General features: G+C 41.7%; 1 protein-coding gene across 9 annotated transcripts in view; it reads left to right on the top strand.

The window, feature by feature from the left end:
* Nucleotides 1–15,152, top strand: part of foxp2 (forkhead box P2) — a 109,869-nt gene extending 94,717 nt beyond the window's left edge. For 7 of the 9 annotated variants that reach the window (XM_074625225.1, XM_074625230.1, XM_074625228.1 and 4 more), the window contains 7 exons: nucleotides 273–483; nucleotides 1,821–1,924; nucleotides 2,070–2,171; nucleotides 4,628–4,749; nucleotides 5,026–5,095; nucleotides 5,979–6,301; nucleotides 11,414–15,152. In XM_074625225.1, coding sequence (XP_074481326.1) covers nucleotides 273–483; nucleotides 1,821–1,924; nucleotides 2,070–2,171; nucleotides 4,628–4,749; nucleotides 5,026–5,095; nucleotides 5,979–6,301; nucleotides 11,414–11,558 — 1,077 coding nt within the window. In that variant the 3' untranslated portion in view covers nucleotides 11,559–15,152. The remainder of the gene's footprint in view (nucleotides 1–272; nucleotides 484–1,820; nucleotides 1,925–2,069; nucleotides 2,172–4,627; nucleotides 4,750–5,025; nucleotides 5,096–5,978; nucleotides 6,302–11,413) is intronic. The other 2 variants (XM_074625227.1, XM_074625229.1) reach the window with 1 other exon arrangement.
* Nucleotides 15,153–15,394: the final 242 nt, after the last annotated feature.

The following is a 15,394-nucleotide window of genomic DNA, read 5'->3' as shown; positions in this document are numbered from 1 at the left end:
TGGGATAACACGGAGGCTGATCGTTGGATAATCTTGAACAGCATGCTCTAATTAGAATTCTTATGATACAATTTGGTGGTTGTAATTAGTGGAGATGGGCTGGCTCCTCTCCACGAGCCTTGTTAGTGGAAACACAGCTGTGTTAGAGGAGGAGGAGAGCAGACACTCGGCTCTGTCAGACGAACCACAAAATAATGCTTTCCTCTCTCTCCCTCTCTCTCTCTCTACTACTTGTATCTGTCTCTTTCCCTCTATCTTCCTCCACCCCACAGCTTAACTTGGTGTCCAGCGTCACCATGTCCAAGAACATGCCCTCGGCGTCGCCCCCCAACTTACCTCAGACACCCACCACGCCCACAGCACCCATCACACCCATGTCCGCCATGCCCCAGGTGCCGTCGGTACTGGGAGGAGCAAACGTCCCCGGCATGGGAGCCATGCGCAGACGCCACTCGGACAAATACTCCATGCCTCTGTCGTCAGGTAGGACCAACTACTCAGCGCTGAACACGACACAGAAAAATATGTTCACTCAGCAGCACACACACATGACTCACTTTCAAGCAGTTCACAATCTGTTTGATTGCGTGAGAATCCCTCTGAAAAAGGCAACGTAAAAGTCTTTTGACATTGGGGTATTAGATGCTAAAGGTGCTATTGATAACATTGAGCCACTAGATGTCGCATTCTCCCTCCCCCCGTTCCATTATATTCACTTCACAACAAGTCGTTGCCAGACACTTACTGTCAATCTCAGCAGTTTTTCTCCACACTAACTGACGACCCAGAGATACCACCTGACACCAACGTCACAAGCCTTGTTGAAGTGGGAACCAAACGTCACATATCTTCCACAGAGATAAACAACACATTCATTTTGGACCCGCCAACATTTTTTTAAATGATTAATTCACAATCATAATATTTTTTTTCAGGAAAAGCCATACTTTTATTCAGCACAAAGGCTCTGTGGATGTATTATTTATTTTTTTAAATATTCATCTACATAAAAATGTTATCAATAAGACCTTTAATTTCGCTCACGTTCTGATTCTGTGTCTGAATTGTGTCACTGATTTGACTTGAATTCAAATTCAGTCCCGAACACATTTTTTTTTTTTGCTTTTTAAACTGAATTTCTATTCAAATTGAATGACATTATAATGTTGAAATTGCAAATTACATGTGAAAACCTCAACTCTGAACACTGCACTATTAATAGTAACCCATAATGGTGTTGTAGCACTTCTTTTTTAACACACACAGACTCACACACACACAGACACACACACAGGCTTGTTGGTCTTACCAATGTGAGACGTCTGGCTGGTTTCTAAAAGCAAGCCTCTGTTTAATCACTCTATATGTAAATAGACAAGAACTTCCTCTGTGCATAAATATTACATGAATGTTAATTAAGTTCAAATAATGGTGGAAAAAAAAATACAATATTTATTACATTAAGACATGCCATGTATTAAGCTTTGCATTTTAAACGGTCCGTCTTTGATGTTTATATTTACTCTCTCTGTGTTTAGCGTGAAGACGTATAAATTATTCAACTTCAGCCTAACTAACTACACGGATCTCATTTTATGGCTGTATTAGTGTTTAAGATCTCTCACGAGAGAGATTAATTAAAAATGCATTTTGTTAGACATAGAAAATGCTGATTTGATGTGCCCCCTCTAACCCCCCCACCCAACCCACCCTCTTTTTCTCCCCCCTTCTCCCCTTTCTGTCTCTCCCCCACTGTTAATTTGATGAAACCTTGAATAAATGCAATACCTAAAGGAATAAAAATTTACCAATTATTTCAGGTGGTGACACAGTATTTATTTTTCCAGAGATTGCCCCAAACTACGAGTTTTATAAGAACGCAGATGTCAGACCGCCATTTACTTATGCAACCCTCATAAGACAGGTGAGTGGGAAATAAATTAACTTTGCCTGATTAGATTAAAATTAATTGCTGCATGAATCGTGGCAGCTCTCTCAATCCGTCGCCGTGTGTGTGTGTGTTGCACGGTCTCGTTAGTAAACCATTATTTGATGTCATCTCATTTCAGGCTATCATGGACTCTGCCGACATGCAGTTAACGCTTAATGAAATCTACAGCTGGTTCACGCGCACGTTCGCCTACTTCAGACGCAACGCCGCAACTTGGAAGGTAACCTTGATGAACCCTCCACCCTCCCAACCTCGCTGTGCCCTTTCACTCCCTCCACCGTAAAGACTACTCCTTCCTCTCGCCGGAGTCAGAACCTTAAGAAAGCATATATTTACCCAGCACCCCCCTTCTTCCCTAACCTTTCTCTTCAATAGAGCCCATTCTTCCCCCTTTTATTTATTTTTTCCGCCATTCCGCCTTTTCTGTTTGGAAAATGACAGCCGAAGGAATTATTCTGCCTCAGATATCGTTTTCTAATTTGGTGCAATTAATAGCGGGCGGCTCGGCGCGGAGAAGGAGAGGGGCCGCGATGCACTAATTATACAGCAGCCACTCCATCATCAGCACCTTTTGTTAAAGGAGACACCCCACCTCCTACTCCCGAAACCACCTTCCCGCGCATATCATTGGTTAATTAGGAAGAAAGATGGCTGTTTGCCTGTTAACCAGCTCTCAGCTGTGTGAAGGGAACAGGAGGGGGGTGTAGGCCAAAGATGCACATGTACACACACACACATCTAAACTGTGTCTAAGAGAGGGGTTAAGGGTGTGTTCATGTGGAACTAAAGCAGGGAGGAAAGTGAGAATTGGCCTGTCATGGCGGGAGCACTCTTTATTTACCCACACAAAAGGGCCCATTTGTATATCTGTCCCTACAACTTTATTGTCCTGTCCTCCTACACAAAGATAGTAAAAAATGTCTTTCCCGCAGCACATGCTTTCAACCTAGAAGTGTGTCCGCCTGCTGATAAAGAAAGCCTCCGCCCGAGCGTCTTCAGTGTGTTTTATCCCCCCGCGCGCGTCATCCGTTAGCCGCCTTTAGCCTTTGTGGCTGCACGAGAAGGACTGGAGGGAAAACTCCAACCAGCGGCGCTCATCAGCATGCGAGACGTGGCGCACAGCACTAGATTTAGCAAAGTGAATTAATTTGGATTTGGGATGCAAATGAGCACATGGGCGTGTGATCACCAATTCAGGGAGGGCATGCAAAAAAAAAAAAAGATCGGTGCCCTTTTCCAGTTTTGTTGGGTACAGTACGCGCCACGTTTTGCTGCGTAATAATGTTATGAGAAGATATGTTCTCAGAGGGTTTTGTGGGCAACAAAACAACACAACAGCAATGCATATGTGGCGTTTTTTTAAATGTTTTCCTGCTCCGTTTTTCCTGTGATACAAAGATATCACACTGACATTAGAAATGTCTAGTGTCCCGGCCCCGCACAATAACCAAGGTGATCTATTTACATCCGCAATTCCCTCTGTAAGCATTAGCAGGGATGATCAGCGGCGGGCTTGTCATTTGATTAACGGGGAGAATTTGTTTTTTATTTGGAAAAAAAAAGAGAAGAAGAAAAGAAATGAAAGGTAGTTTAATATCTCAGCTTGGTCTCATCAGCTCAAAAGAGGGATCTACCCCCCCACCACCACCCCTCTCTCCTCTCTCTCTTTTTCCTCTCACCCAGAAGCTTATTAGTTCTAACTATATAGCATGCATAATAAAACTGCTCATTTGCTCATTAATATTAAAATTATCATATTCAGAGCCATGGGCATTAAGATCAATCAAATCCTGGGATTTTCAGGTCAGATGCGAGATCTGCTTATGAGTTTTTTTTTTTCTCTTTTTTTGAATCCCTTTTTTTCTTGGGAGAAAGAGCAGTACACAGCCAAGCTAGGGGGAGATGATAAATATGAGAGGCAGGGATATTAAAGCCAAGGTTATTATTTGTAGAGTCTGATGCATGTTTTAATTATGGTCATACGGTCATATTAATATAAGAGGGCTTTTATTTTCTATAGGTTTTCCTTTCTTTTGTAATTAATGAAAACACCTCACTGCTGCGGAAGATATATCCTGTTTTAATTTAAATACTGCTCTGAGAGATAATTGTGTCATGTAAGCACGTCTTCAACGCCCGACGTGACACCACACGGAGAATATTTGGACATATAGATGTCAGATACAGTTCACCTTAATCCTCCTTATTCTCGCACACACACACACACACACTCTGTCACAAGGGCCTCCTGATGACTGTCTTTTTTCTTGTCATCTTTAAAGCGATGTGTCCATTAAGAGAAATGCTTTTCCGGAGCAGAAAGGGTTACTGACATCACCATTATCAAGGCCGGCATTACCACTTCTGTCACCACCATAAGCCATTCGCTATGCTGATTACCTCCTTTTAGCCTACTTACTCTGATTGATATGTACTGTGTGCAGGACTTGTAAGAGCATTCGCTCTCACTCAATTTTTACTAATTAAATCAATGGTGCGTGAATGTTAAGAATTTTCTTCAAAATGCGAGAAAAAAAAAAATCAATTTCCAAGCCTTCTTTTCTTTTTCTTTTTTTTTTCTTGACGGTTAATGAATGAATATGATTCTTTTTTTTTTACCTCATCCCTCTCTGACCTGTGTGTGTCGCATGTCTCTCTCTCTCTCTCTCTCTGCAGAACGCCGTGCGCCACAACCTCAGTCTGCACAAGTGCTTTGTGCGCGTGGAGAACGTGAAGGGGGCGGTGTGGACGGTGGACGAGATGGAGTACCAGAAACGCAGGTCGCAGAAGATCACAGGGTACGGAGTCTGTCGCCGCTGCTTTAGATCTAGATCTGAAGGTCAATGACATGTAGACGATCACAGGAAATCAGAGGGCCCAAATTCAGTCCTCTTCTTTGAAACTCTGTCTCTCTTTTTCTGTCCATTTCTCTCTTTAATTACATGCACTGTATAACCTTCCTTCTATAATTTGTACTTTAGTTACTAATATTTGATATATTTTCTGTTTAAATTTCTACACAACAAGTCAGAGTGTGAACTCATTTCCTTTTTTGTGTGTTTCTTTACATCCAGAAGCCCATCACTTGTCAAGAACCTGCCCTCCAGTCTTGGCTATGGAAGTGCACTAAACGCCAGCTTACAGGTACGAAACCAAACACCTCAAAAGAACCTCTGACTCACCGGCTGCCTGTTTAGTTGACTGACAGGCAAGACTACTGCCTGAGTGATTGACCAAATGAGTGACTGAATGAGCGTGGTTGCCGCGAACAATAGAGCCCCTGCATTAGTACGCACACACATAAGAGCGAGCAAGTTTTTTTCCTCTGCTTGTGTGTTCCTGTATCTCTCCTCTCACACCTTCCTCTCTTTCCCCCCGTCAAGACTCAGAAGGCCACCCTGTGGTCGAATCAGGAAGCAACCCCTCCCCTCTTTCTCTCCCCTTCTTTTTCTCCCCTCCTTTCAGCTGTGGCAGCCACCCCTAGATTGATAGTGGCATGTGCAAATGCAAGGGCATGTGCATTAATATTTATCTAAGCTGTCATAAATGATTTGGCTTCATAGTGTACGCCGGCGAGGTGCTCATGGCAAAAACTTTAAAAATTTAATCACTGTATATAACTTTAATGCGCAGCAGGCGAAAGTGTCAGGAGTTTTTATTATTTTGAGGTAAAGTTTTGGGGGACTTTCTTTTTTTTTTTAATAGCCACACCACACCAAGGGCATATGAATGGCAGCTGGGGGGGAGGTGGTTGTCAGCAAGGTGTCACGGGGGGAAAATAGCCTGAAACAGAAGAAAAACTTTAGCGTGAGACAAGTGTGTTTTAATAATTACTGTGTTAAATCTTCTTATTCTCTCAGCTGCCACTTTTTCCTCTTGTATCACTCTTTATGCTTCTCCTCTCTCTCTCTCCATACACCTCCTAGCCTTTACACACTCTGTTGAGATGATTATACCTTCATATCCTTCCTAATTCTCCAACCTTTTTCACACATTTCTTCTCCTTTTTTTACCGGCTTTCCTTCAGGCTGCCCTGGCAGAGACCTCCCTGCCGTTGCTGGGGAACCCCGGCCTCATGAACAGCGGCGCCACGGGGATGGGCTGCCACGGCCTCCTCGGCGGAGACCCGTCCATCCTGACGGGCGTAAGTCCGCCCGGACTCTTGGGCGGGAGTCCGGGCGGACTGCTGGGCGGGAGTCCGCCGGGACTGCTGGGCTGCAGCCCCCCAGGTACGCTGAGCGGCAGCCCGCCCAACCTGTTGCACTCCGCCCACGACGGTTACAACGGCTCACTCGACCACCTGGACACCAACGGACACGGCAGCCCTGGATACTCCCCACCAGTACACATGTGAGTTCCTGCACATTCCCCCTGCAACTGAAGCTAATTAGGCCTCATTATTTACTGTTTTTATTCCCAAAAAATAGAATTCATTGGATTATTATTAAAAAAAAATCAGTAGTCAAGTGAAAATAGGAAACCAACAAAGTGACCTCATTATCCTTTAACCCACAGTCCCTTCCTTGAGATAATTATGTCACACATCTCACATTTTTTATGAGTACCTATCTGAGAACGCAAGCACATGTTCAACCCTCCACCTCCAACTCCTACACTGGATTCACTCGCTGTCCTCGTGCCCTTTGTTAGTTTAATTGCCTGATATTTAACCCACGGTACCAGTATGTTCTTCAGTATGCCACGACCCCGAGGGCAAGGTTCAGTCTCCTGCATGTATTGTATCATAAGCAGCCTCAGTGTGACACGGTGCTTAATAGCTGAGGTATGAGCCTGACGTTTTGGAGTTAGTTCTACTTCTATAAATAGGCTCTATTACACATTCGTCTTTAATTACACCACCGTCTGCATTATAGGGGTTTAGCTGCTATATTTTATGCAAGACTGTTCCTATTAATATTGAGCAAGTGTAATTACTTTAAAAATCTCTCCCCTTTTCCCCCCCTCCATCTCTGTTTTAATGGAGTTAAAAAATTAATCTCATGTGAGTTTCAGGAAACAACCTGAGCCTTGTGATGTCACACGCAGGGCTGCGTGAGTAAAGTAGCACGAGACAAACAGAAAATACTCGTCCGCTGTCCATCAAATATCATGTTGCGAAGTCGGCCGACGTTAGCTAACCACTACTGTAATGGATAAAGGATGCACTCAGGCTCCATCTGTGAGAAGAGAACGGTGTTTGGTTAGCCCTACCAGACGGTCTATACGTTAATCTATTTGGACGTGTTTACCCCTCTCTGAAATGGGGTGTTAAGTGGAGCAAATCTGCACCAGTTCCAGACAGAATCCCAGTGTTACCACTCCCCCAGGTCATTTAACTTTTAGTAACCGGACAGCATTGACTTTCCTCTTCTCTCTCTGGCCACGCCGCCGCCTCGACACTGACATGACTACGGAGGATGAGATGCATTCATCCATCCCTCTCCGCCTTGCCCGTTACACAGCCACGACAACCTCAAAATGGAAGAAATGTGTTTTTCACGACCGGCTTTTTTGCCAGGATGTTGTTTTAAATAATGGAGTGGCTTGTAGCACTAAACTAAATAGTACATCACCTTGAAGGCCTTTCTCAGGAGAGGAGAGGAGAGGAGCTCCTCGGCACCACACCAAGTCAATCCAACAATTAGACAAGCCTCTCCTTCCCCCTTCAGCGTCTGAAGGTTAATGCTAGCTTCTTAAACCGCAAACCGGATCGCCCCCAGGCCGTGCTGGGGTGCGTGCACTCGTGTGTTTTGCACTCGTGTGTATGCACGTGCAAGACACTCATGTACACCCTAAGGGGTAAAAGACGTAGTACTGTACACCAGGAAAGACTTATCAACTGTAAAAAATCAGGGTTTCCAACGTGAGCAAATTAGCAACTTGACCATTTATTCCTAGAAACCAACTTTCATGCCGATGAAGGCAACTAAAATCACTCTTCTTTTATCTGCTGTGTCTTGTGCAGTCACATCAAATTATTTAGTGACCACCCCTCTTTGGTGTTAGTTAATGAATCACAGTGAGATGTTATGAATGTCTTTGATTGCCCCCTCAGTCCTCACCCCTTGCCTTCGTCTCCCCCCTCCTCCCTCCCTCACTCCATCCCCACACCACCTCTCCTGTCCCCCAACCTACCATTAGGCCCGTGGACTAATGACCTTATTTGCATCCCTGACATACCTCCGCATGATTGCCGGTGCTAATCTCCAATTGATGTGAGAGCAGGCACCTCGAGAGCACGCACACACACACACACACACACACACACACTAAGGCAGAGAGAGAGCGCCACATATTTATTACACCGCAAAGTCCGGCGTTTACTCCTGAGTGACTCAATAATGGCAGCTAGCCATTAAGCACTAAATGGCTCATCCACATATTTTTAATAAAGTGTCAGAAAGCTCAGGCCTGTGAATGTGGTCCTGCATATTTTTTCTTCAAAGCCACACAAACACTTTATGAGCTGCATATTAGAATAAGAGAGGAGACCTTTGCTAAGAAATATATAAACATTTATCTGTAATGTGTTTTGTAAGCAGATTAGTGTTTATTAGTGTATTTCCCAATAACTATAACGCATCCCGTGGACACCCATGAGTGGAGGATGGTGTATAAACAGATAATAAATGACAATACAGTAAAAAAAATTTGACAAATACAAATTAAAATGTCCTTATAGAAAATATCAAGTATCGATTCTCAAAAACACTATAGATTTTTAATTAATAGTTTTCTTGCATAGATTAACTCAGACAATACTTTATTTGATTTGCAAAGAGATGCACCCTCTCAGTGTATGTGCCCTCTCAAAGTAGTGCTGTGATGTTGGATGTTACAGGGACTGGGATAAATGCAAATGCAGATCCCACTGTTCTGATTGCATAAAAAAAGTAGACTTATTTTACTCAGATTTTATGCATATGGTTTGTTATCTTTATACTATGACAGATTTCCTAAAATTAGATTAAAAAAAATTGCGATATATTGCCTTGCTTACAGTATCGCAATACATCGCGATATATTGAATCGTAACCCCTGTATCGTAATACATATCGTATCGCCACATTCTTGCAAATGCACACCCCTACTATAAATGCTAAATAGAGCGACTTAGTAAAGACTTGGTTTCATATTTTAGGCATAAGAAAGTATATTAATATACAAATGTTCACAGTTATTTTCATGTGTGTTTTTTTTGCAATCAAATGTTTTATCATTTAGTCTTTAAATATATGTCCAACAATCCAAAACTCAATTTACTATGATAAAAAAAAAGAACCCACATTTGAGAAGCTGGAAACAGAGAATGTTTGTCAGTCATAAATAAAATAAAATACATTTTTCAGCACTAGTTGGACTTAATCTCAGACCTCTTAGCACCTATAAGGATTTCATTAACTGACATTAAAGAATTCAAATGGTCTGATTTTTTATGTATTTCACAAAACAACAACAGAATTGGATTTACTTCTTAATAATAAAAATGGATCTTTTCCAGAGGTTGTTTCTGTTTGTGTAACCTCTCGCTGCCTCCTTCAATCTGAGGGGCAGAAACAGAAATATTCATCGCTCCACTTGCATCCTGCTAAGATCAACCTCCTCCTCTTCATCCCACCACATCAGAATATTAATTTACAGTATTTGGCTCTGAATATTAAAGTCATCTGTACCTTTTAAAAATTCTTTTCAAATTCAAAGCCCCCCCCCCCCACCCCCCCCTTCCCACTGATGAAGGCAGCCCAGGAGAGAGGCTATGAGACGCAAACTAACGTACTACCACTTGATAAGTCTCCCCCTCTCTCTCTCTCTCTCTCCCTCTCTCTCTCTCCTCTTTTCAAAGTCTACGGGGATTTTGTGATGCATCCGATGTGTCAGAAATAATTAGGTTTTGTCAGATTTATCATCGTGGCACAAACCCCTCTCCCCGACTAGGGCCCCAGATCATGTTATGCCTTGTTTGTGTGTGACAGCATTATTATTCTTTTTAGTCGCCCAACACTTTTTTTTTTTTCCGCCCACTCCTCTGTTGTTCTGAAGGGAGAGGCGTCCTGCTTGCAGCGCCGCTGCTGCTTCCTGCCCGGCGCTTATTGACAGTGGCTAAAGATATTCATCCATTTAGAGTTAAAAACATGTATCATGGTGTCCGAGCGAACTGCCGGGGCTGAAGTTGATTAATGGCAGAACCTAGCTGCCGGTTTTTCCTCTTGAGGAGCGACACGCACAGCCCCTGCATATTAACGAGTGGCTGCGCTTTCTATTAACTAGATAAAAAAGCCTCTCCTCTGCCTTTGCTCCAGGGGGCTCAGGGATGAGAAATTCTCCATTATTTATCATGTGGCCTGTTTTTTTCCCATCCCCTCTCTTTTTTTTCCTTTTTCATGTATTTCAACCTGGTGTCATCAGTAAACTTTTAAATGCCAAACATGTCTGGAACATCACAGCTTATCGGCCTTACAGGGGCCGTGTTTTTCATGCAATTTTCATGCGCTTACTTACAGTAGACGTGAGGCATCATGTCGAATTAGCGTCTCACAAACAACATGGTTGTTCCTTTCACTAGATAATGCATGTAACGGCTGTTATATGCCTGCTTTTCTGATACAACAAAATATTTATCTGGGAGCTGAACACCACATTGTGTACTCCATGTGCAGAAACTATAGGGCTGTCGATCGATTAAAATAGTTAATCGCGATTAACCGCAAATTAATCGCCCATTTTTTTATCTGTTCAAAATGTACCTTAAAGGGAGATTTATCAAGTATTTAATACTCTTATCAACATGATAGTGGGCAAATATGCTTGCTTTTTGAAAATGTCTGTATATATTTATTATTGGAAATCAATTAACAACACAAAACAATGACAAATATTGTCCAGAAACCCTCACAGGTACTGTATTTAGCATTAAAAAATATGCTCAAATGATAACATGGCAAACTGCAGCCCAACAGGCAACAACAGCTGTCAGTGTGTCAGTGTGCTGACTTGACTATGACTTGCCCCAAACTGCATGTGATTATCATAAAGTGGGCATGTCTGTAAAGGGGAGACTCGTGGGTACCCATAGAACCCATTTTAATTCACATATCTTGAGGTCAGAGGTCAAGAGACCCCTTTGAAAATGGCCATGCCAGTTTTTCCTCGCCAAAATTTAGCGAAAGTTCGGAGCGTTATTTAACCTCTTTCGTGACAAGCTAGTATGACATGGTTGATACCAGTGAATTCATTAGGTTTTATAGTTTTATATGATACCAGTATCTTCACTCTAGCTTTAAAACTGATCCCGCTACAACCTCAGAAAGATCGATCTTTTAAACAATATTATAGTGATAATAATTAGCATTACTATATTTTCTTACTGTTTTAACTGTAAATTTTGCCAGTAATTTATTTGCTACAGGAATTTTCTCATAAACCATATACAAATCTAACATTTATCGTCAATGTGTGCCCCAGGCCGCCCATTCACGTGAAGGAGGAGCCGCTCAACATGGATGACGACGACTGTCCGATGTCACTGGTGACGACGGCCAATCACAGTCCAGAGCTGGACGACGACCGGGAGCTGGAGGAGGGGAACTTATCGGAAGACCTGGAGTGACTAGGATACAGTTTTTGGTCGACGTATCCCTCCTCCCAGCCGCACTGTTTCTCTCACACAGACCTCCCGCAAGACTAGAAACCACTCCACAGTCCAAGCAAACTCACAGCGGACTCACAACTCCTCGTCTCTCTCTCACCACTGGGACTATTTATTGAGCATGCATCCGGGATTGGAGACCGGTCCAAAGGAACTCTTCGTTGCAGCCCTTTGGGATCTCCCCAACAACATGAACCAGGCATGAGATGTCTGATTAAAAAGAATTAACTCTTTATTTCATTAGAGATGGCGTGGCCACATACAGTACAAGGATGACGGACTCACGGATGATGAGGGGGGGGAAAAAACATGACACAAATGAGCAAATCATGTTCCGTTTGAAAAGCTAGCGGCCTCATATACTGCCAAAAAGGAAGACGTTTTATGTTTGTGAATAATCCAACCCTCCCCCCCAGTAGTTGTTAATGTCTAGAGACAATTGCTGGTTCAATTCAAGTTGTTGCTCTGTTATCATTTGCACAGGAGTAGTCTCAGAAATTTGTGTCACTGCCTGTATGTTGCTACTATTATGAAAACCAGTATATTATTTTTTAGCTTTCTTTTTCTTTTTCATCGTTAATTTCCAAAAATCTGATTTTTAAGACACCACCAACTGTAAATGCCATTCCCTGAATCACACCAGAACTGCGGTACCAAGACTGTTGTTGCAGCTGTCCAGAAAAAAAAAAAAAAAAAAAAAGTTGGCTTCCAGTCTGTTTGTGATTAAAAAGTTAAAAAGAAACTGGAAATTAAAGTTGGGGGATAAACCAATAGTTTGTATAAAGCACCATTTACAAAAACAAAATGCATTTCCGCATAATTTCCTTCTCGCTGTTCTCCTTACCTCCTCGTTCTAAAGCTTTGTCTACCTGCAAACAGTCACAGGCAACAGCTAGAAACCAAAGCCAACACTAGCAATGGCCAATAGCTTATAGACAGAAAACCAACCAAACTCCTCTTGGTCCGTCTTCTGCGACTTTAAACTAGTACAAAGAGAAGCTTTTCGTTCCGCAAACTACCTTCGAATAACCTCTGGGATTGTTTCATTTAGCCCTATATACAAAGATGATCACGAGAAAAGAGAGAGAGGGGAAATAAATGCTGATTTTGATGTGTAATTTGATAACTCATAGAAACGTCCACTTTGGAGTTTTTCTGCCAGACGTACTGTAGGTAAAAAAGGTGACGTGATATTTGAACTGCAGGCATTTTTTTGTGATTTGACTGGTAGAGAGCAGCTAACTGTAAAAGTGGATCATGACCAAAACATTTGTGTATTCAATGGAAGTGCAGAAACATTGTGTTGTTGTATTAATTTTTATTTTTTTTTTACTTTCTGTTACGCATTACACATCAGACATTTTTAATTTTTATTTTTCTTTTCTAACCTGGTGAATATGTAATGTTCTAAGTGGGACTGTCAAAATAATGTCTTATTTCCGTGGCGGTTTTTGTTTTTCCGGGGCCGCGTCGAAAACTGAAAACATCGCTAACCAAACATGAAAAATATCTAGTGAAGCCAAATAAGTCATAATTTTCAAGTTGATATGAAATGGCTTGGTTACCATTGTAAAAGCAAATAATAATAGCCATTGCAGAAGAGGATATCTAAGGGGAAAGTTAAACCTTTTCTAGGTGATATTTGCTTTAACGTCATCAAAAATACGCATTCGTGTGTGGTTCATAGCTTCGAAACTATATAGATACAACCGGTGTTGGCGCCGGTGTACTCTGTATAGGCAACCAGCTTTTTATAACACACTTGGTATTTATAGAAAAGTTTGTGGATACTACATTTCCAGCTAATGTCATCTAGAAAAGTGTTGTTGCTTTAATGGTCATTTCTGTTTTCAGTAAACCAAAGTTACACAAAATTCTGCCTCCTCTTGTTATGGGATAAAGAAAACAACCAACACGCACCCTGTCAGAGCCTAGCATACACGCTGACACACACAGACCCCCGAGCTTTCGGTCTGTCGACCTTCTTGTTTCGGTTAACGGAAACTGTTCGCTGTCAAAGAAACCGACGAGTGGCTTTGTATTGTGCTGTAACGACCAAAATGGAAACACTGTGCATATGTTGTTTTCAAGCGTTGTGCCAAGCCGAGGGGATTGGCTGTAAGAGCTGAACACGTGCAGTACTGTACAAACACGCAGCATGTAACTCACACCACACAACACACACTCTTACACACACGCCAGTTCCACGTCAAGAGGGTACTGGGCCCAGGAACAAAGCTTATCCCTTCAATACTTAGAGCTGGAGTCAGCAAAAACGACTTGAAGACGACGTTCTTAATAATCTTATCACACCAAATAAAAAGGACGCAGCGTCTTTCAAAAAAAAAAAAAAAAAAAAAGGGTTCTCCCACTTACCCAAAAAAGGCTTTCGAAAAGCGTCTACCTCTGCACAACAAAATTCAGAACAATTAATGACAGATTGCACGAGTTATTAGAAGGCCACAAGAGCTGTTACACTTTACTGCGCTTGTCTCATAGGACGTGGCTCGAACCAACGTTTACATTCCCTGCGTCAAGATACGGAAGATTTGCATTGTAATAGGTTGTCCTCAAACATTTGTAGAATGATAATGTATAGATTACCTGTAAGGGAATATTGTGTTTTAAAAAAATGCATGTCTAAAAATCATTTGGTGGACTGGAACCAAGAACCAATAAAAAGAATATAATAAAACTCATCATCGGGACGATGGCCTAAATGTACGTACAATGCATAAGGAGTGCGTTACCTCAGATATACTGTTTTGGGAGGGATAAAACCTGTCAGCCACAGAATGCATATTACCTGTAGATTTGCATGGGTTTTGTATAAATTAAGTAAAAAAAAAATGTCTAAAATAGTTGCTTGCACATAATACCAGAAAGACCTCCAGAACTGCGATCTGCTCCTCCACTAGATTTTAGGATTGTCTGGATTTTCTGGGTTGATTTTGTCTGTATTTTGATAACTGTGCATACTTATGTAAAAAAAAAAAAAAATGTTGGTGGACCCATAAATTTACCAGACTTTTTTCTAAGAGGAAAAAAAATCTCAGTGTTTCTTTTCTGACTTACCTGAATTTTTACTGTTTCTCTCTCATTGCTCGCTAAGAATAGCAAACCTGCTTTTTCTGCATCTGCTTTGCGTAGCTGTAAGGCTTAACCTAATGTGTGTATTTATTGCTTGTACCTCTGTGCATACTTTATGAAGCATTATGTCTGGCAGTTGAGTCATGTATCCTTTCTACTGCTATCCTTCTCTAATAATTGGGAATATGATCCCCCTATGTATACAGTAAATTGGGACTGTAGCAAACATATGTTTATGTAATTGGTGAAAAACTTTTTATTTTTGGTTTCGTTTCATTTCCTTTTTTGAGATTCAACTACTTTTTTTGATACTTTTCATTACTGTGTACTGTGTCCATACGTTAAAGGTTCTCTGACATTAGAAGGTCATGGTTGAGAATTGTAACAGACGTTATTATTTTCTGTATTCATGGCATTTCACTGCTGAATAAAATAAAGGACCAAAACTTGGAATTTGAAAAGCAACTGTCTACCTCCAGCATCAGAGACTTTTTTTCTCCCCTATGCTGTTACACATATATCTTTTATTCTACAAAGGCACAGCCATGAAAATCTAGCACACTTTTTAACGTTTCAGGAGCTGCTACTTCAGAGATGTGAAGGGGAGAAAAAACAATTAAAGTTTAATGTATATGTTACAAGGCTTTGTTCCAGCTTGCAGCACCTAGAGTCTTGTTTAGAAAGAGCGGGACAAGGTACTGCGTTGC

The sequence above is a fragment of the Sebastes fasciatus genome, chromosome 23 (assembly GCF_043250625.1).
Source record: "Sebastes fasciatus isolate fSebFas1 chromosome 23, fSebFas1.pri, whole genome shotgun sequence".
NCBI lineage: Eukaryota > Metazoa > Chordata > Actinopteri > Perciformes > Sebastidae > Sebastes > Sebastes fasciatus.
This window is presented reverse-complemented; position numbering and strand designations above follow the sequence as displayed.